The 21,204-nt window shown below is 51.9% G+C and overlaps 3 protein-coding genes across 9 annotated transcripts in view; 2 read left to right on the forward strand and 1 right to left on the reverse strand.

Annotated features, from left to right (window-relative positions):
* The window catches only part of Arhgef2 (Rho/Rac guanine nucleotide exchange factor 2), a 32,691-nt gene extending 28,308 nt beyond the window's left edge, over positions 1 to 4,383 (forward strand). For all 7 annotated transcript variants that reach the window (XM_033758405.1, XM_033758407.1, XM_033758408.1 and 4 more), the window contains 3 exons: positions 1 to 84; positions 526 to 709; positions 1,532 to 4,383. The exon at positions 1 to 84 is cut by the window's left edge and continues 369 nt beyond it. In XM_033758405.1, the coding sequence (XP_033614296.1) occupies positions 1 to 84; positions 526 to 709; positions 1,532 to 1,605 (342 nt within the window). In that variant the 3' untranslated portion in view covers positions 1,606 to 4,383. The remainder of the gene's footprint in view (positions 85 to 525; positions 710 to 1,531) is intronic.
* Positions 4,384 to 5,496: 1,113 nt separating this feature from the next.
* Positions 5,497 to 7,341, reverse strand: Rxfp4 (relaxin family peptide/INSL5 receptor 4). The gene is made up of 2 exons (XM_010643828.2): positions 5,822 to 7,341; positions 5,497 to 5,703 (listed from the first exon to the last, which is right to left on the reverse strand). The coding sequence occupies exons 1-2, from the start codon at positions 6,860 to 6,862 to the stop codon at positions 5,617 to 5,619; spliced, it is 1,128 nt and encodes a 375-aa protein (XP_010642130.1). The 5' UTR covers positions 6,863 to 7,341; the 3' UTR covers positions 5,497 to 5,616.
* Positions 7,342 to 20,563: 13,222 nt separating this feature from the next.
* The window catches only part of Khdc4 (KH domain containing 4, pre-mRNA splicing factor), a 19,129-nt gene continuing 18,488 nt past the window's right edge, over positions 20,564 to 21,204 (forward strand). Inside the window, exons 1-2 of the mRNA XM_033758231.1 lie at positions 20,564 to 20,657; positions 21,116 to 21,202. Of these exons, the coding sequence (XP_033614122.1) occupies positions 20,620 to 20,657; positions 21,116 to 21,202 (125 nt within the window). The 5' untranslated portion in view covers positions 20,564 to 20,619. The remainder of the gene's footprint in view (positions 20,658 to 21,115; positions 21,203 to 21,204) is intronic.

The raw sequence follows: 21,204 nt of genomic DNA on the forward strand, positions 1-21,204 counted from the left end.
CCCTGGGCACGCAGGCCTCTGGACCCACGGCGCCGCAGCCTCCCAGCGGGAGACGCCCTGTACTTGAGCTTCACGCCCCCACAGGTAAAGGGCCTGAGGCAGGCATGACCCAAGGACCTGAAGGACTTTGAGCGGGTGGAGTAGAGGCCCAAGTCAGTCCAGAGCAGACTTGGCAGCCAGGTGCAAGCTGGCTCGCTCCTGTGGCCTCGGCACTCTGTGAGAATCAAGTTTAAGGCCAGGCTGTGTGACGTAGCAGACCTTGTCTCACAGTGAAAGATAAGGGCTGGTGGGCAGCTCAGTGCAAAGGCCCTGGGTTCCGTCCTTGCACTGCACACACAGGCACTCAAGCAAAGCTTACACGAGCGTGGGACTGAGCGCTGGCAGGAAGTCACTGGGAGTCATGCGGAAACAGATCCGGGCAGTGGAGCCACCCCGGGAGCACAGCAGAGGGCACGGGGCCCAACTGAGCAGAAGCTGCAGTCCGCATGCTGCTCAGTCTGGCCGCTGCTTTAATGCCCTGTGCAGCCCAGCCGAGGCCATGACCGTCTGGATCTGCCCGTGACCACTCGCTCTGCACACCGACCCTGTGAGGACCGGGAGCGGCAGGAGCTGGGCAGCCCCGAGGAGCGGCTGCAGGACAGCAGTGACCCTGACACGGGCAGTGAGGAGGAGGGGAGCAGCCGCCTGTCTCCACCCCACAGTCCACGAGGTGAGGCCCTGGCGGTGCTGAGCACGGGACAGTGGTGGGCAGCAGCCTGGGTGGGAGCTGCCACAGGGGCCTCTTGGGAGAGACAGAAGTGACTCCCTGTTCTCTGAGGCTGAGTGCACACTGGAACTCTAGGAAGTCGTGTTATAGGGGCTTCTCCTTCTCCAAGTAGCTGGTGATATCCAGCCATGGTTTTTGTTTTTGAGACATGGTTTCACTGTGTAGTTCAGGATGGTCTTGACCTCATGGCTGTTCTCCTGCCTCAGCCTCCCTTGTGCAGGAATTATAGGCCTGTGGCCACCATGCCATTTTTTTTTTTTTTTTAATCTGCAGTGCTGGGGATCAAACCCAGGGCCTCATTTATTGTAAGCAAGTGCTGAGGCTGTGGCCCCTGCCATTTTTTTTTTTTTTTTAATCTGCAGTGCTGGGGATCAAACCCAGGGCCTCATTTATTGTAAGCAAGTGCTGTACCACAGAGCTAGGCCCCCAGCCCCTAAACTTTTCCAGCTGAAATAAATTATAAAAAAAAAAAGTAAGACCTTTGGTTTGGAAAAAGCTAAATAACCAAAAAGCTACAGTGATTCCATGTTAGCGTCTTAAACTGTTTGGTATTTGTTTGAGCCACGTGTGTCTCTGTATAGTTCCGGAGTGTACCACGGACTCTCTGGGGGCACTGCCGACTCTGTAGACCCAGGTCTCCTGCCTCCCAAGGATCCCTTCAGCCCCACGGTCCCCAGCCTACAGGCTGGCAGGCGTAGGGTGTCAGTGTAGGGTGCAGGTGCCCAAGGGAGAGGCTAATGAGCTGGCTTCCCCTGTGCCCCTCAGACTTCACCCGAATGCAGGACATCCCCGAGGAGACAGAGAGCCGTGATGGGGAGCTGCTGGCTTCTGAGAGCTAAGGGGGCCCTCGCCCCTGCTGCGCCCCATGAAGATCGTCACTGCTGGGGCCGGTGTCGGGGACTGCAGCCTGCCAGTGACGCGGGAGCATTTGAAAGAACTGCTGACTGTCCTTGCTAGCTCTTGGGATCCTTGGACACCGGGGGCCATTTAGGAAACGGGGGGATTTAGGTCACAGTCCCCCTGGTGGCATCCAAAACCTACACCACAGATGCCAGTTTGTCACGCCTTCTTCCCTCTACTTTAGGAAAATTTATTTATTTATTGTTTGTTAGTTCTAGTGGGAGAGGGGAGATTTAAAGGACCAGGGACATGGGAACCAAGCCATAGGGATCGGGGCCCTTGTCCTTTTACACTACTGCGGTCCATTCAGGCTTCCGCGGCAGCCGCTGGGCCCGTCCTGACCGTCCCCAGCAGGGCCCACCTCTGACAGAAGGCTGCACCACAGGAACTCCTGGCCCTGTGAGGAGGGCTATGAGCAGCCATGTCCCTCTCCCACGCCTTCCCCTCTTCCTGCTGTCCCCCTCTGCATCCTCCAGGAAGCCCAGGGAGATGACTTGCCCCCTGGGGTGCCCCCTGGATGGTGTGGTGATCAGGGCAGCCGTAATGGTTTATTGAGGTTGAGGGAAAAAACCCACAGGGACCAGAATGTTTTGTTGTTTTCTTTTTTTGTACCAAAGCCAACTGCACGTGTTTTATATTTTTAAGAGACGACATAGGCAATTAGAGATCACACCCTTCTATCTCCACATCTCTCAACGTCAGAGGTGGGGGACACTTCTCCCACCGTCTGCGGTCACAGGGCTCCTATTCCGACCTCTTTGTTAGCCATTTGGAGAAAGTTCTAGGGTGGGTTGGGAAATCTCCACAAACCCTGGCCTCACCGCCCACCTCAGCGGCCGTGACTTGAAACCTCATCATGAATTTGGGGGATTTTTCAATGGGCAGCACCCACCAGCTCCAGCCAATTTTTCTGCCAATTTGACTGTTCTAAAAAAAACAAAACAAAAAGAACACCACTGAGCAGGGAACATTAAAGACCTGAAACCCTATGAGGTACTGTCTCGTAATGTCTGCAGTTCCCCCGGGCCATAGTGAGAGAGCGGGCAGTGAGCTGAGTTCCTCACCCGTAGCCCTGTCTTCCTCAGTGGAGAGAGTGGACAAGAGGAAAGGAAACCGCTGCGAATCTTTTATTGCAAATTCACAAATACAGGCACAAAACGAAGCAGCCCTCGGCTCCAGTGGCTGTTGGAACTCCGGTCCAGAAAACTTTTCATCCTGTTTGTACACTGCTCAGAAGTCTCATTGGCCTGGTGGCCCCTGCGGTGCACCATTACCATCTCCCTGGGGTCACTTTTCAGAGCCAGCCCCCACCTGGCCTGGAGTCTCCAAGCGGCAGAGCCCTGGGCTGACCCCTTTGCTCTTTGCCTCTGCAAGAAAGAGCTGATGGCAGTTCTTGTTTTGGGTTCTTTCGCTTCTCATGCTTGATACCCCCTGTACGCGGTCTTGTGAGGACGGAGGTGGGGAGCGGCTCCAGCTGTGCGCCTGCTGGAGCCCTCTAGGGTACAGTGAGAAGGAAGTGGACTCAGGACCCCAGCTAAAAAGAGGAACTGAACTTGCACAGTCAGCAGCCAGCACCCTTCCAGGCCTGGGCACACAGCCCTTACAAGGTGTTTTCTCAGCCTTCGTGGGAATCCCGCGTGCCGGGCTAGGGTAGGCAAGGTGGGGGGGCCGGGCCTCCATTGGGCCCTATTGTACTCTGCCGGAAAGCTCCAGAGCTGCTGCTCATTTCAAATGCCGCACAGGGCTCAGCGGCTGCCCTCCACGTTGGCCAGCTGATAACCACACCTGTAAGGTGGAGGACTGGTAGGAATGGGGGGATGCTCACCCCAAAGGCCACCAGGAGATGGGAGTGTGGGTTCCCCCTCAGCCCCTTGCAGGTCCGGGATGATGATGGGGAGCAACACTCCCTCGCCCCTTCCTCGGAGCCCCTCCTGTCTGCCGCCCCCGACAGCCAGGTCCCCCTTCCATCTTTGGCTGCTCTGTCCCTGTTCCCGCCCTAATCCTGCTTTCGAGAACTCGGTCAACCTCTGTCCTTGCTGCTGCAGGCTCGACGCTCCATGGCTTTGTGCCCAAGGGAGCTAGGGCCCAGCCTCCCACCAGAACCTCTTTCTGCTCCTAGGGTCCAGGCTCCCGGGGTCTGGCCTGCGTTCCCGGCCCTGCGCCCTTGCTTCCTCGCTCCCTCCCCCTCTGGAGGCAGGTCCACGCCACTCACGCATCTTCAACTTGGACCTGTGTACTTTTTGTCAATATTTACCTCCGGGTCCTATAAAGCAGAGATGCCCCCAGAGGAGCCAATATCCGGAGCCCCACCAGGCCTGCCAGGAGCTGCTGGGGTGGGGAGGACTTTCTGCCTTCCTGAATAGGCTGGGAACAGACCAGGAGTTTTAGAACCAGTGTAAACATTATCAAAGGGAGGAAATTAAACACCAAGAAGCTAATTAACTCTCTTTCCTATTGCCTAATGCGTTGTGAATTGGGTGGCTCTTCAGAACGTCTTGGCAATCCGATGAACCGGCAGGGGCGCCTGAGCACTGTGACCTCCTTTCCACAGGGGGCGCTGCAGCTCTGGGACCTTGGGGGAGCAGTGTCATCCTGGGTCAGGAGATGGCCAGAGCTGGGGGGGAGCTCCGCCCATTTCCCTCCCTCTCCTCTCCCCCACCCCCCTACTAGGCCTGCCCTGATTAAACCCAGAACCTCCACACCGAGTTATATGCCCCCATTTAATTATTTTAAGACCGATGTCACTAAATTGCCCAGGCGTGGCTCAAACGAGTAATTATGCTTCAGCCTCCCAGACTGCTGGAATTACAGGTGTACACCACCATGCCAGGCTGAAAGTGCCTTCTAATGACATCATGGATGGGTTATGATGATTGTGGGAATCAAAGGGCAGCCTTCTGCCCTGCTGATACACCTTCCGGAGGTGCTGCAGGGAGGGACACCCCCGCAGTTCACTCTGTAAGACTTCCATTATTCCAGAGGGAGCGGAATCCTTCCAAAGGGGGACTTCCCAGCTCCTCCACTTCCCTGGTTCGCCAGCTGCCCCCTTACGTCCTGCTCCATTTTACTGTGACTGCCAGACAGCCCATTTTACAGAATAGACACTGCTACACGGAGAAGTACGGGATCTGCCCAAGGTCCAGGCGCGGGCGCAGGGGCCAGTAGGGCGGAGGATCGGCCCCCACACCAGTGGCCCGACTTCAGCCTCCTCCCAAACCCTTCCTGCCTGTCTCCTCTGTTCACCTCACCACCTCTTCGACGGCATTATCTTGTCATTGGCTCCTTTTAATTCCTCGTATTAATTCCCCGAGGGAAACGGGGGTACTTCTAATCAGCACCAGGCGTGATATCCAGGGTCTGGCAGGTGTCAGGGGTTCCGGCAAGACCGCACCGGGCACCTTTCCAAAGGGCAGGTACAGCCTTTGAGACAGCCCTCTGCTGGCATCAGGCACCTGGCCAGGGGAGAGGGCAGTTTGGGTCTTGGTACTAGAAGAGGAGAAAGGGCACCTGCCATGAAGTCAGGGTGGGAGGCACACGGAGAAATGGGCATGGACCCCGGGTCTGTTAGCCGAGACCCAGTAAGGGAAATAGCTTGGAAATTCTTGCAGAAGGCAAAAACAGGGTAAAAAATGTCCCACGCTAAACTGGAGTTGGAACTGGGATAAAAGGTCAAGAAAATGAGCTGGCTATGGTGGCACACACCTGTAATCCCAGGGAGGCTGAGGCAGGAGGGTTGAAAGTTCCAGCTCAGCCTGGACAACCTCGTGAGATCCTCTCTCAAAAATTTAAAAATAAATAAAACAATTAAAAAATCAAGACAATTTGTGGGTAATCCAGAAGTTTATTCTCGGTTCCTCTTCTTTTCCACCTCCAACTAGAGACAAGCTTTGTCACACCCAGCCCCGACCTGGGCCCCGCCCTCCTGATTCCCCTGCGCCCAGGGTTGGTGATCAGAGACCAGAATTGCCTTGGGACTCCAGGGCCTGGCCGGGAGGGCAGCTGTCCCTAGGATGTGTGGCTCCTGTGTCGCGCAGGTCCTGGAGAGAGGAGAGAGTGGGGCCTCGCCCTTCAGCCGGGTGCCCCCCTGTGCACTTCTGCAAGCATGTTGGCACCGCCACTGTCCCGGGGGATGCTCGCTGTCCACGGGCCGCCTACCTCCTTTAGGGCCACCTGCTGCAGCCAGCCCGGGCCCTGGGGCCACAGTCTGGACCGCAGATCCCTGAAGGTGTCCACCAGGGCCTGCCGGGGCTCCTGCCGCAGCAGACAGTACAGCACGGGGTTGAGGCAGCTGTTGCTGTGTGCCAGGCAGGTGGTGACCGGGAAGACGTAGGTGTGAACAGTGTAGAAGGTTCTGTTCCAGGGCACCAGGTCAAACTTCACCAGGACACCCCAGAGAGTGACCACGTGGTTGGGGAACCAGCAAAGGAAGAAGGAGGCCACCAGGATACGGACCGAGCGGGCCACCACTCTGCTGTCCCGCCGCCGGCGCTGCCGCCTCCGCAGGAAAGTCACTAGCAGCAAGTAGCTGGTGGTGATTATGCCCAAGGGCAGCACGAAGGACAAGACCACCCTCTGCAGCTGGTAGGCCCCCTGCCAGTACCTGCTGGGGAACCGCAGCAGGCAGAGACGCACGCCCCACACCTCAGCCTCGGCCCCAAAGATGGCCGTGGGCACCGTCACCAGGGCCGCTGCCACCCACACCGCCAAGGTGGCCACGCGGGCCCAGAAGAGTGAGACGTGGGTGCGAGGCCCTGCAGCCACAGCCACCAGCCAGTACCGGGCGACGCTCAGCGCTGTGATGAGGAAGATGCTGGCGTAGACGTTGAGGACGGTGGCCGTCAGGACTGCCTTGCAGAGGGCGCTTCCGAAAGGCCAGTGGAAGTCCAGCGCCGACTCGGCTGCCCAGAAGGGCAGGGTGAGCGCCAGCCCCAGGTCTGCCAGAGCCAGGCTGAAGACAAACGTGTCGGAAGGCGGGCCAGGGGATCGGCGGGCACCGCAGTTACCCAGCACCCACAGCACAGCCAAGTTCCCCAGTAAGCCGATGGCCCCCACCAGCCCATAGGCCAGGGCCACCATGACCCTCAGGGCGAAGAACTCGACCGGCAGTGTGGCATCGTCTGCACCCAGCACCCCTCCTCCAGAGGCGTTGACCCAAAAGAACGTGGGCAGCGGGACCGAGATGTTGGGTGTGGGCATCGCAGGCAGCAGAGGTTGGTTCCAGGTGGAGCGGCCAGCAGGTGCCTGCCAGACGGGCAGGTTCCACCTCCGGCTCTCCGCAGGAGGCTCTGGGCCAGAGTGTTTTGTGTGCTTTGCTGGGGCCTCTGGCTGCAAAGCCCAGGCTCATGCCCACACCTGGAGGGAGGGGTGTGGACGAGGGACCCGCCTGTCCCTTCCCACTGGGCGAGATCAGCTGGGGGGGTGGGGCAGGGCCCAGAGAGCAGGGGCTGAGGCGGTGCACAGGAGCGTGTGTGTGGGCCTGTGTTTAAGAAGGGCTCTGTGCAGAGAAAGGAAGTTGGGGAGTTAATCATTCCACTGTGCAGGGCAGCCCTAAGCCTACAACCCAGGACCAGAGCCTGGGGCTGCCTGACCCAGGACGACTGCAGCCCCACCAGAGCGCCCTACTCAGCAGGGAGCCCAATGTGCTCCCTTGGGCCCAGGGCAGGGCCAGGGTCTGAGAGGTCCTGACAGGCTCAGAGTCCTACCCTGTAGCTCCTGACTGAGGGCCTCGGGTGAGTCTCAGTTCTCCTGCACCCATTTCTTGGCCCACAGCTTCAGGAGTTAGGGCTATGGTGGCGCCAGCCACAGTTCCAGCTGCTCCAGGACTGGGCAGTGGTGTCCCTTGAGTCTGGGAGTTCAAGGACAGCCTGGGCAGCACAGCAAGACCCAGTCTCAAATGTTTTTGTCAGGGCCTGGGGGTGTAACTCAGCAGTACAGAGAGGTGTGCCAGGTCCTGGGCTTTGATCCCCCGCACCGAAACAAAACTAAACTGTGAGAAATTCTGATAAAAGTCTGTTTCATGGGGTTGCTGTGATGAAATATTACACGCGAGACAGCACTTTCTAGTAAACTTTTCTCAGTGCACATATGCGGTACATAATGATTGCATTCATCGTGGGGAGTTGGTACCTGTGCATAACGCATCGAGACAGCGCTATGTCTTTGCAGTGACTTATTTCAAAGAACTCTGGGGTGTTTATGGTGGAAGGAAGCAAGACACTGAGCAGCCATTGCCGTCATGCCCAGGGAGCTGTGCCAACTAAAACACAGGTTGGAATTCATCTCGGCAGCAAGTGACCTTGGAGCTAAGAACAGGGAGGGAGGGGAGGAGGAGAGGAAGTCTCCGCTTCCTGTTGCCTCCCCACTGGGGACTCCGGCCTGGGCTGGTGCAGGTCCCTGGCTGGCCTCCATTCCCGCCTGCTCTGGCTTGGGAAGCCACTGTGCTGCTCACCGCCCACCCCGCCTCATCTTTCCCACCCTGGTCGGAGGAGCTGGGCTCAGTAGTGGCCCCGCTCTGCGTGAGCCTGGGTTTAGAGCTCTGGCCTGCGAGCCGCACCCTTTCTCCCCAGGATGTGACAAGTGCCTCACTAGCTGTCCTCTCACGCTCACGGGAGGGAAAGAGGGTGCACAGAAGAGCAAGGCTTTCTCAGGGACCCCAGCACTGCAGTCAGCACCTGGCCTCTGCGGCTGAGCAGCTTGGTATCTGATGTTCCGGACATCAGCGCTGGGCTTACGAAACCCACAGGACAGAGGTCGTCAGCTGTCTGAGCCAGGGAGAGGTGAGAAAGGGCTGGCACAGGGAGCACCCACCCAGGCCCTATCAGACCACAGGCCGCACCCAGCGCACAGACTGCTCCCGCGTGGCTTTCTGCTAGGCCATCTGCCTCTTGCCCAGAATCAGCTGCCAGTCTAGCAGTTAAGACAGTTTCCATGCGTTTGCCGGGTCTTCCCTTGGGTTCAGGAAAAGAAGCTGGGCCAGAATTCCAGGTTCTGCTGTCTCTAAAATATCCGGTCCGCCAATCCTTTTCTTTTCCTCCCCCAACCTTTATGAATTTCTGCCCTAAAGCTTCTCCCTTGGTCTGAGGCCATCAGCAGCCCCTTGTGGTCATTTATAGAGGTGATGCCACCAACTGGCCATGTCCGGAACCTCCTTTTCTAGTATTTCATTTGTCCATTCGCTAACCACAGTGTTCTTTCTCTGATGCTTACTATGGGCCAGGCACTGTGCTGGGTGCTGGGGAGAGAAATAAAATACGCTCACCCTCCTCAGAGGAAATAAAGAGATGGGAGGCACGTGTGAGGGCAGCTGGCTGGACTTCTTGTGATGCAGAGTGACGATGACCTTTGGAGGCCACTGGGGAAGGGTGGCGCGGAAGGGACTGCAGTAAAGGTCTCCATACCTGGAATGTGACTCTTGTTCGTCTTCCACCTTTCATCCCTTGCCCTTCTTGTTGTTTTTTTTTTGTTTTTGTTTTGGTTTTGGTTTTTTGAGACGGGGTCTCACTATGTAGTCGAGACTGCCCTGGAACTCACTATGTAGCCCAGGCTGGTCTTGAACTCACAGCGATCCTCCTGCCTCAGCCTCCCGAGTCCTGGGATTACAGGTGTGGGCCACCACGTCCAGCCCCTTGCCCTTCTTGAGTGTCAGGAGCTCCAGCCCCTGGGAGCTCTGTGGCTGTAGAGGGAAATCATACCAATGTGTAGACAGACACTGACAGCTTGTCCAGAGATTATATATATAATATATAAAATATTATATATAATATTTCGTATATGCAAGTATATATAATTTTTATGGCCTTGAGTTAGGCAAAGATTTCGTAGATACAGCATCAAAAGTATAATGTGGGGCTGGGGATTTAGCTTCATAGTGCCACTCCTGCCTCACAAGCACAAACTGACTGCAAGTGCAGCAAACTGACTTTTAAAAAAGAAAAAAGAGGTCTGGGGATTTAGCTCAGTGGTTCTGCCACCTGCCTTGCAAGTGCAAGGACCTGAGTTCGATCCCTGGTACCTAAATAAAAAGAAAAAAGTATAATCCGTAACAGTAAAAATTAGCTGAGCACAATGGCATATGCCTGTGATCCTGGATCTTTGGGAGGATGAGGCAGGAGAATCACAAGTTCAAGACCAGCCTGGATGGCTTAGTGAGACCTTGTCTCAGAGTTTTTTTAAAAAGTCTAAAAAGGACTTGGAAGAGAAGGGGGAAAGCGCAAAGAAGAGGAATGGAAAGGGTCAGAAGAATTAAGATGCGTTGTGTATGCACACGTCCAGCTTCCCATGATGAATGTAACCGTCACGTCCTGCAGACTAATACAAAATTAAAAAGTAAAATAAAGCAAGTAAAAAATAAAAACAAATAAAATAAAATAAAAGGGGGTCCAGGGATTTAGCTCGGTGGTTCCTCCACCTGCCTCACAAGTGCAAGGTCCTGAGATTGATCCCCAGTACCAAAAAATAAACACGTAAATAAATAAAAATAAAAAGGGGATTTGGAGGTAGCTCAGTGTGAAAGCCCTGGGTTTGACCTTCAGTGCCACCTGCAAAATGTAAAAGCTGGCTGAGTGCAGAGTACATGACTGTAATCTCAGCTACTCAGGAGGCCAAGATGGAAGGATCGTGAGTTCAAAGTCAGCCTGAGCAACTTAGAAAGACCCTGTCTCAAAATAAAAAAATGAAAAAGGGCTTGAGATGTAGCTCAACATGCAGGCCCTGGGTTTAATTTTCAGTACACAAAGAGGGAGGCTAGGGTGTAGTGCCGTGTTAGATGGCTCCTTGGTTTGAACCTCATAACACCCCCAAAATTGAAAAACTGGGCTGGGGATTTAGCTGAGTGGTTCCACCGCCTGCCTCACAAGCACAAGGTTCTGAGTTCTATCCCCAGAACAAAAAAAAAAAAAAAAAAAAAACAGAGTTCACTGCAATTATGAAGTTCTTGTTGAAAATACTTTAGAAGAATGAAAAGAAGCACAGACTGAGAGAAAATATTTGCAAATTATAGACATGATAAAGGACTTATAGCTAGAATACCTCAAGAACCCTTAACATTCAATAGTGAGGAGAAAAACTTTTCTTTTTTCAGTGCTGGGAATTAAACTCAGGGCCTTCACACTGAGCTACATCTCCAGGCCTTTGTTACTTTTTATTTTAAAACAAGGTCTATGCTGGGTGTGGTGGCACATGCCTGTAATCCCAGCACTGGGGAGGCTGAGGCAGGAGGATCTCTGTGAGTTTGAGACCAGCCTGGGCTACATAGTGAGTTCCAGGTCAGTTTTAACTACATAGTGAGACCCTGTCTCAAAAAACAAACAAAAAACACACAAAAAAAGGTCTGGCTAAATTTCCCAGGCTGGGCTCCAACTTTTAATCCTTCTGCCTCAGCCCCCAAAATGCTGGGATTACAGGTGTGTGCACCACCATCCCAAGCCCAACAAACTTACTTTTTTTTGGTACTGGGGATCAAACTCAGGGCCTTGAACTTGTGAGGCAGGCAAGTTGCCACTGAGCTACATGCCTGGCCAAACTGACTTTTTTTTTTGGTACCAGGGATCGAACTGAGTCCTTGTGCTTGCGAGGCGGGTGGCAGAACCACTGAGCTACATCCCCTGTGCAAAATTACTGTGGTAAGTTATACTTAATTTTTTTTTTTTTTTTTTGGTACCAGGGATTGAACTTGAGTCTTTGCACTTTTGAGACAGGTGGCAGCAAACTGACTTTTTAAAAGAGCAAAACCACCAGTGGGAACATAAAATTATGCAATCACTTTGTAAAACAATTTTGCACTTTCTTGAATGTTAAACATACTTACTGTATGTTCCATCCATTCTACTCCTGGGCATTTACTCAAGAGAAATGAAAGTAATAGATGTTCACATGAGATCTGCACACAAATATATTCACAGCAATTTTACACCGGAAACAATCACGCTCACCCCTTGAGGTTCCACCTGTAAGCTTCAGGGTGAGTTTCGGGGAGATTCAGAGTTGGAGCTGAGAGCTGCTCCTCTAAAACCAATGGAAACAAGTCTTCCATAGGTGACAGACAGCTCTAGCTAAGTCCGCAGCGGGACCCTGTTGCCCTTGGCGCCTAGCACAGGCTGTGCTGCGCCACAAAGATCTCCCATCAGCCCTGTCACTTACCAGGCACTGGTACAGGACGCACCACACAGGCGTGGGACACATGAAGAGGATTCCCTCAGGGGGCTCACCCATTGAAGGGGCAAACGAAAGCAAAAATGCTTTTCGTAAAAGGAATAGAAACTTGATATGTTAAAGATTTTACAGTTCAGAAGGTGCTTGCAGGATGAGGTACTTGCTTTTACTTGGGATAGTCACAGAGATGACTGTTGGAGTCAATCTTGAAAAACCAGTAGACGTTTGCCAGGGAAATGGCGTTTCGGGTGAACAATTCCATTACAGACTCAGGGCAAGCGAAGGGGAAGGTACATACCTGTAATCGCAGCACCCTGGGAGGCTGACGCAGGAGGATCACAATTTAGAGCCCAGCCTGGGCAACTTAGTGACTTAGCAAGACTTTATCTCAAAATAAAAACTGAAAAAGGGAAGCAGGCATGGTGGCACAGGCCTGTAATCCCAGCCCTCGGGAGGCTGAGGCAGGAGAATTTCTGTGAATTCGAGACCAGCCTGGGCTACACAGTGAGTTCCAGGTCAGTCTCAACTATACAGTGAGACCTTGTCTCAACCCCTCCCCCCAAAAAACCCCCCAAAAAACAAAAACTGAAAAAGGGCTGGGATGTAGCTTGGTGCAAAGGCCGTGGGTTCAATCCCCGGGGCTAGGTTGGGGGATTGGATGATGACCGGTATGAAGAGCTGGGAAAATTCAAGTGAGGTGGCACAGTGAGCACAATGCCACGCACACTCGGGACAAGGGCAGGGAGGATGGAAGGAGGAGGCAAGCAGGAGGTTGTAAGGGTCTCAGCCAGGCAGATGAACTTGGGTTTTATCCCGTGGGCCAGATGCCACCCGCATATTATAAGCAGTGACAGAATTAGATTAATTTTTTAGAAGTCTCTACCTGTTGAAAATATAAAGCACAATTCCAGAGGGCTGAGCATGGCAGGAAGAAAATCAGTTAGGAGGTTTTATAGACAGGCTGAGGTAGAAAGTTGAGAAGGAAAGGAACGCGAATTGTATTCAGGAGGGAGAATCAAGAGACATTAAGAGAAGGAAGGAGGGGCTGGGGATGTAGCTCAGTGGTGCAGCCACCTGCCTCACAGGCGCAAGGTCCCGAGTTTGATCCCTGGTACTAAAAATCTAAAAAATAAAAAATAAAAAAGAGGAAGGAAAGTTGAGGGTGTAGCTTGGCGCTAGCAAGCTTGCTCAACATATGCAAGGCCCTAGGTCTGATCTCCAGCACCAACAAGAAAAGAAAAGAAGTGCACGGAGGTTGTGGGAAAGAATGGATGAGTTAAATGTATCACTTTCAAGATTAGAAAACACAGGGAGGGGCTGGGGAGGTAGCTTGGTGGTGAAGCAATCACCTAGCATGCAAAAAGCCTTGGATTTGATCCTCAGGACAGAAAGAGAGAAAGGAAATCCCAGCACTCTAGGAGGCGGAAGCAGAGGGCTGTAAATGGAGCCCAGCCTGGGCAGCTTAGTGACTTGGCCAGACTCTGTCTCAGAACTTCAGTAATGAAAAGGGCTGGGGATGCAGTTCAGTACAGAGACCCTAGATTCAATCCCTAGCAGTGGGAAAAAAAGGGGGAAAGGAAGAGGAGGAGGATACATAGGAGAGGAAGCAGGTTGAAACGTCTGTGAATCTTCTGGGTGTAGCAGACCCCGCATGCAGCTGGACAGAGACTTGGCTTCCTGGAGACCGGGATGAGGTGTCTGACACAGAAGATAGCGACAGGCGGGCGTGCAAGGAGAAGGTCCAGTAGCTCCGTCAGTGTGGCTCGTTGCCTTCCCAGCATCCATTTCCCCTTCCTCTTTTCCAGAAAACTTAATTTTGTCCCAGTATCCACTTTTCCTCTGAGTCCAGATGGCTTGGAAGAAGCTAATTCTATCCCCAGTTCCAGGGGCAGATGGATTCTGATTAGTTCGATCCAATAATGATGTCACCATTTTATGCTAGGTGTGGTGGTGCACACCTATAACCCCAGCGACTCAGGAGGCTGAGGCAGGAAGATTATGTTTTTGAGGCAGCACAGCAACATGTAGGTTTAGGTATAGTTCATGACCTCTGCTGACTGCAATTGGTCCAGGAGCCGAGGCCGAAGCTAATTGATAGGTGATACCTGGCAGGTGACTGCTGCCAGTCCACACGCTGGCCAAGTCAGACAGAAGGCAGAAGAACCTGAGCCTGCGCTGTCTGAGCTTCCAGTTAGGAGAGAGGATGCACTTGCTGCTGTGCAGGCCATTTGAGCTGGGGCTCCAGTTTCTGTAACGACACACACCCTGGTCATGTTTACTACGTGCGCTGTTTGCTGTGGTAGGAGAGAGAGGCTGGCAGATCCATGGCTCTGAGAGGAGCAGACCGCAGAGGTTCTCCTCGTGTGACTCTGGGGAGATGGCGTGCAGGGGTGAATTTTCAGCGATGTACAAAGGGAGACTGACTGTGGCATCCAGCCGCCCTGGAGAGGCTGTGGATGGGCCGGGACTCCGCGGCTGGCTGACTAGAGATCAGACCACACTGCCAGGAGGGCGTACACTTCAGGAAGCTGCTAATGGACTCAGCAACTATAAAACAATTCTGGTAGCTACTTCTTACCATGGCTACCGATAATCAAGTCAGTCTTTTTATAGATTTACGGGAACGTTTTTACCAGTCTCTTTTTTTAATTTTAATTTTTATTAGTATGTGCACAGTACACAATGATTCCGTTTCTCCCGAGGAGTTGGTATGTGTACATAACACATTGTAATTCTATTTGTCACCCCTTCCCTCTCCTCCCTCCCCACTATGGGAACTTTTTGGATTCTTAGAAAGAAGTAAATGTTCTCCTGGCCAAGGCCAGTCCCTTCTTATGTGTTCTTAAATTCTTTTCTTCCTGGATTGTGATCCATTACCTACTCACTTTCCTTAGGGCTTTCTGTGGTGGCTCTTTTTTTTTTTTTTTTTTTTCTTTTTTCTTGTTTTGAGACAGGGTCTTGCTGTGTAGCCCAGGCCTAGACTGGCGCTGAACTCACAGTGATCCTCCTGCCTCAGCCTCCTGAGTGCCTGGCAATGCACAGAAATAACCGTGATGACACAGATGGCTGTCCAAGGACAGGAAGGCATCGGTTATGTGAGTCACTGAAAACCCTTTACCCTGCGTTTGCCCGTCTCCACCTTCTCTCCCAACATCCGTGCAGTAGATGGGGATGTTGGCCTGAAGGGTCTGGACCCCGACTGGTGCATTTCAGTAGACCCGAGTGGATCCGGATGAGGTAATGAGACGACAAAGGAGTAGGAAGCAAGTTCTATCCTTTTACGGGCTCCTTATGTCTGTTTCTGCTGCTTTCCCTGACAGAGAAGCTGGTGCTGCACCCTCCTGTGTGTCCACACAGACCAGATCCTCTGCCTGCTCCTCCTGAGCACAGTTGGGAGAGTTGTGCTACTTCTGACACCTTAGCACTGGTGATTACACCCACTCTTTGGTTCTGGAAATCCTTGGGGAAAGTATCATTTCAATCCTAGCCCAGCCAGGTCTGTCAGCCGCCTCGCCTGTCACTGAGACGCAATACCCAACACCCACAGCTTGAAGGGGGAAAGATGGAGTTTGGCTCACAGTTTCAGGGAGTTCAGTCCACGGTCATCTGGCTCCAAGGCAAGAACGTCAGGGTGAAGGGTGCAGCGGAGGAGAGCTGTTGGGTTTGTGGGTTCTGTGAAGCAGAGTGGGGGAACAGCGCCCAGAGCACGGGCTAGAAGAAGGCATAGAAGCAGTGGTCCCAGCCTCTTTGGCACCAGGGACTGGTTTCACGGTGCTTCAAGCGCACTACCTTTATTATGGACTTTATTTCTACTATCATTGCATATAGTGAAATAAATCAGAATCAGTGGGAACCTGAGCTTGTTTCCTTGTAACTAGATGGTCCCACGTGCGGATGACGGAATAGAGCGGCACCCAAGTGCAGTAAAGCAAGGCTCACGTCCTGCCTACTCTGTAGTTTCCTTTTGGTTGCTGTCATTGAGGGAAATCCCTGCCCTCACAAAGACAGGAGGTTAGGAATGGAAGCAGGATTTTCAGTGCTTTTGTGCAATCTTGGGATAGTTCACCTTAACTTTAATCCAGAATTTATGGGGATTTGGAGTTGTTTCAAATATACTTTAAGGCCGCCATCATTTGTGATCTCAAGCAGTAAATCCTCTTGTAGCACACAGGTAATCCACCCGACTAATTCACACAGGGGTATGGATCCATCCCTTCCCAGTTGTGGCTGGGAAATACTGCTGAAACTCTTGAAAGCTGGAATCGTGTGCTAGCTGGGGAAGAAGGCCCCGGCTCAGTGTCTTTCAAAATGTCTGGTAATGTTTGAAACATCAAAAATCCCACTGTTGGGCTGGGAATTTAGCTCAGGGGTTCTGGCACTGCCTCACAAGCACAAGGTCCTGAGTTTGATCCCCAGTACCAAACAAAACAAAACAAAACATGGGCCAGGGATTTAGCTCAGTGCTGCCGTCGCCTGCCTCGCAAATGCAAGGATCCAAGTTCAGTTCCAGGTACCAAAAAAAGAAAAAAGAAAAAAAGAAAAAGAAAAAATCCCATTGTTCACTCGTTACCCTCATGGTTCCAGTTTGGCTTTGAATGCGGCCACTGTGTCTGCCAATTCTGGCACAGTTCTCACACTCCCCTGAAGAGATTATAGAGCTGCTTTAATATGGCCCATGAATAAGCAAGTTTTGCAACCGTTCTGTGTCCCTGAAATATGCTGCCAGTGGCGAGTATTTTCTCAAAAGAAATTTCTGGAGCAGCTCGAAGAACTAAAAAATGATGAGGGCACAACCTTCCATAAAGCCATCTCACTTCTGTGTGTAAGAAATGATGTGTGTGATCTTCATCCACCTTCTCTCAGAGCTGCACACACAGACGAGAGCTGAAGGCAGGCACTTCGACGTGGTTGGTAGTTCTAATCACGTCCGCTGCGTGTTAAGCTCCGATGACATTTTCTGGCTAGCCGGTGTTTCCCTCTGGGTGACGCAGTGCAGACTGATATTCAGAAGCAGCCTCTTTGATCTGAGTAGCAAAATCAGAAAGCTGTGCAGGGCCAGAATGTAGCTCAGTGGCACCGTGCCTGCCTGGCAAGCGTGAGGTCCTGAGTTTGATTCCTGGTACAAAACAACGACCACAACAACCAGAAAGCTGTCCAGTCATGGCAAACACTCGCTGCGCTCACACCGTCAGTTTTCCTGATGGGTGATCTTTCAAAGATGCCAACAGAGTTGCAGCCGTGGCGCAGCTGGCGGCCCCCGGAAGACCACGTCACACTCCCACGTGCCTGTCCTCCTGGAAAGGGTATCTTCACCCAGAAGCCAGCATTGTTGCATTGTTGCAGCATCGCCAGACTTGCCAACCTGGGCAGTGTCACCAGCTGCCCTAGTTCTGGTGCCAGCTGAAAGAGGAACATGGGCCGCCTTCCCTGAAAGTTCACGGCAGGTCCCCCGGCAGCAGGCAGGATCAGCCCTTCAGTAGTTTCTTCGAGTTAGCAGCGCAGTTCGCTACCATGAGTGGTGCTTTCAGTGCAGACCTTTGAAGACGTGGCCTTCAATAATTTCTTTTGTTATTCATGTTCATGTTTTTTTTTCTTTTGAAAAACTCCAAAAGGTTGTCTTTTAATGTATCCCTGTAGTTTTTTTGATTCTTAAAAAGTTACTCATTTATTTTACTGGAGATTGCATCCAGGGTCTTTGTATGGAATTACATTCCTGGCCCTATTTTTCATTTTGAGAGACGGGGTCTTGCTAAGTCACCTTCTGCCCAGGCTTGGCTTGAACCTGCAATTCTCCTGCCTCTGACTCCCAGAGTACTGGGATTATAGACATATGCTTAGCTTGTATATCTTCTCAGAAAAGTCTAAATAGGTCCTTTCCTGCTTCTCAAATCAGGTTATTTCCTTGCTGTTGAGTTCCTTATATGTTTTGGATACTCACTCCTTACCAAATGCATGGCATGCAAACATTCTCTCCCAGTCTGTGGGTTGTCTCATCATACTGTTAATTGTTTTCTTTGCTCTGAAGAAGCCTTTTAGTCTGACGTAATTCCATTTATCTATTTTTTTTTTTAGAGGCGGGGTCACCCTTTGTAGTTCAGGCTAGCCCTGAACTCACTGTGTAACCCAGGCTGCCCTCAAACTCTGGGCGATCTTCCTGCCTCAGCCTCCTGAGTGCTGGGATTACAGACATGCACCATCACATCCGGCACTAGAATACTATTATCTATGGAAACCTTATTTCCAGTTGCCCTCTAATACATTTTATAGAAAAGAAATCCTGGTTCATGCATCATATTGAATTGTCAAGTTTCTTTAGTCTTCTTTAATCTAGAATGATTCTTTGGGCTTTTTTAATGCCATACTTTATTTATTTATTTATTTATTTATTGGTACCAGGAATTGAACTCGGGTTCTTGTGCTTTCAAGGCAGGCAGCCAAGCCACTAAGCTAAATCTCCGGCCCTTTATGTCATATTTTAATGTCATATATATTTTCAGTACTGGAAGTTGAACTCAGGCCCTCTGCATTGAGCTATGTCCCCAGCTCTTTTTATATTTATTTTAAGACAGGTCTTCATTAAGTTGCTAAATTACCTAGGTTGGGCTCCAATGTGATGCCCTGCCTCGGCCTCCCAAACGCTGGGGTAGACGCGGACACCACAGCCAGCAATGTCATGTATGTGTCAGCAGCACAGCCCAGCGATTGTGCAGAGCGTCCTCTGGCTGGGCTTGTCCCACACTCCCTCACTGCTTGAGCTCTGGCTGTGTGGATGCGGCAGGGTACCACAGGAGCGTGTCCATTTCAGCACATCCGGTTTAAGGGCCTCGCAAAGGGGCCACTGCTGGTGCTAACTTCAGTCATACAGTTAAAGCCACATCCGTGTGGATTCACAGATGCAGAGGGAGTATTATCCATTTGTAATTAATAAGTATCTCTGAGACTTGGAGGAAATACTTTGAGACTATATAGATGCCCTGTTACTCCTCTAACTTTGACCATACCTTTTAGCTGATTTGGTGGGGAGGTGCTGGAGGTTGAGCCCAGGGCCTTTGCACTGATCTACATTGCCAGCACTTTTTTTGGGGGGGCAGGGTCTCACAAAGTCACTAAGTTATCCAAATTGGGCTTGATCTTGAAATCTTCCTGCCTCAGCCTTCCAGCGTGTTGAGATTGTAGACCTGTGCCACAATGCCCAACTGATGAGTCTTGTCAAAATCAATTACTTATAATTGTTGCCAAATGGTGATTCCAATGCCATGGTTTTAAAGCCTTGGCCTTTTTTTTTTTTTTTTTTTGATAACTGGGCTCAAACTCCGGTCCTTGTGCTTGTGAGGCAAGCGGTGGCACCACTGACCTAAATCTCTGACCCAGCCTTGACCTCTTTCTGAGTGGTCATTTCTCCACGCTGTGAGGCCTAGAGGGATTTGGGAGGCACTCAGAGCCTGAATTCCAGTCACCTGCTCAGTACTCTTAATGTTCTGTGAAAACTAGTCGTTCTTTTGAAACCTCCTGAATGTGTTGTTACTGGAGCTATTTTTACAGGATGTACTCTTTGGTGCTTTCTAAACCACAAACCTTTTCCCACTCCAGCATTCAATTCAAATGTAATCTGCCTGTTCCCATGCTAACATGCCCAGTCTCCCCTGCCACCTATAGAGATACAGATAGCCCCGCTGTGCTGATGTTCTTTGAGCTCATAACCCACCCTGTTATAAGGCACATAACCTCAGAAAAAACCACAGCTCGGGGTCAGACCAGAGAGGACTTGTTTCCTTGTAGCTGGCCTTGCTAATTAGCAATAAACTTTTGTTATTTCACCTTACTCCTGCGTTTCTCCAAGTTCTTTTGGTCTTGACGAAACTTTTGTTTTTTTGTTTTTTTTTTTTGGACAGGGTCTCACTGTGTAGTTGACTCTGACCTGGAACTCACTATGTAGCCCAGGCTGGTCTCAAATTCACAGCAATCCTCCTGCTTTAGCTTCCCGAGTGCTGGGATTGCAGGCATGAGCCACCGCACCCAGCTTTTGATTTTTGGTTATCATACACCTATGTATTTGGCCGTGTGCTATAATGAGAGGCCACAGAAAAGTAGGGCCTGCATCTTATTCATATTTATATACAGTAAGTGTATCTCCTGCTAGGCCCATATAAGTGGAAAAAACAAAGCCAGTTTTTGTTTGTTTGTTTTTGTTTTTGGAGACCGAGTCTTGCTATGTAGTTCAGACTGGCCATGAATTCGCTGTGTAGCCTGGCTGGCCTTGATTTCAGGGCGATCCTCCTGCCTCAGCCTCCCAAGTGCTGGGATTACAGACCTATGCCACCATACTCAGCAAAACTAGATTCTTCCATTGACCATTACAATGAAACATGTCCCTTTCCTAAATAGGTAGTTCAACGATGAGGTATGCAAAAACAGCAGGAAGACTTTCACCCCAGCCAAGGCTGGGGCTCCATATTCATGAACATGAATTTGGGGAAAAGTCCGTTTATTCCTTGAATCGTGCGCATTGTCTTCTAGTCTTCCAGCTTGCCCACAACAAAGATGAATTCTTCTTGCTCCCGAGTCCACTTTTAAATTAGACAAAGCGGCCATTTTCCTTAAGGGAAAGGCGCAAACCGGAAGTTTCGCCCTACCGGGCCTTATAAATCATCCTTAAATTTCCGAGTGTCCAATCGGAATCGACGTTCTTGCCCGAACCGCGCGGACTCACGACCGGAAGAGGCTGTGCGTCAGGGAGTTGGGGCGGAAGTGACGGGGAGGTGGCAGCGGGGTAGTTGGCGGGTGGTTGAGTGGAGCCGGTCGCCATGTCCGCGGGGAGCGCGACACATCCTGGAGCTGGCGGGTAAAGAAAGCTTCGTGGGCGAGGGCTTCTTAGCTGGCGTGAAGGCTTGGGCAAGGCGGAGGGACTGCGGGAGCGGCGTGCGGGTGGCGGGCTGTGGTGGGTGAAGTTCCTCCCGGAAGGCCGCACCTCGAGGAGACCGCGGCAGGCCTTAGGGCCCGAAAGGGCCGGCGGGGACCCGAGGGAGGAGGGAGCCGGGGAGAAGGCCGATGCGAGGGCGTGCGACGTCCAGTGGAGTCTTTGGAGGTAGGCGATAAAGAAAGGAAGTGGAAGTGGGGAGGGGGTTGGAAGAAGTGGGCATTTGGGAGATGTGATTGTCTACGGGGAGATGGACCTTTCGTACGTGGGAGGAGATGGGTGTGGAACGCGACCCTGGTAAACAGGGGTGCGAAGGCGCAGTAAGGGCGACGTTGCATAAACGAAGCTTTACGGTCACATATCTTCCTCTTCCCTGCCTGTAGGCGCCGCAGCAAATGGGACCAGCCGGCCCCCGCCCCTCTTCTCTTTCTCCCGCCAGCGGCCGCGGGTGCGGAGGTCGCCGGCAGCGGGG

The sequence above is a fragment of the Fukomys damarensis genome, unplaced genomic scaffold (assembly GCF_012274545.1).
Source record: "Fukomys damarensis isolate Sample0158 unplaced genomic scaffold, DMR_v1.0_HiC HiC_scaffold_33, whole genome shotgun sequence".
Lineage (NCBI taxonomy): Eukaryota > Metazoa > Chordata > Mammalia > Rodentia > Bathyergidae > Fukomys > Fukomys damarensis.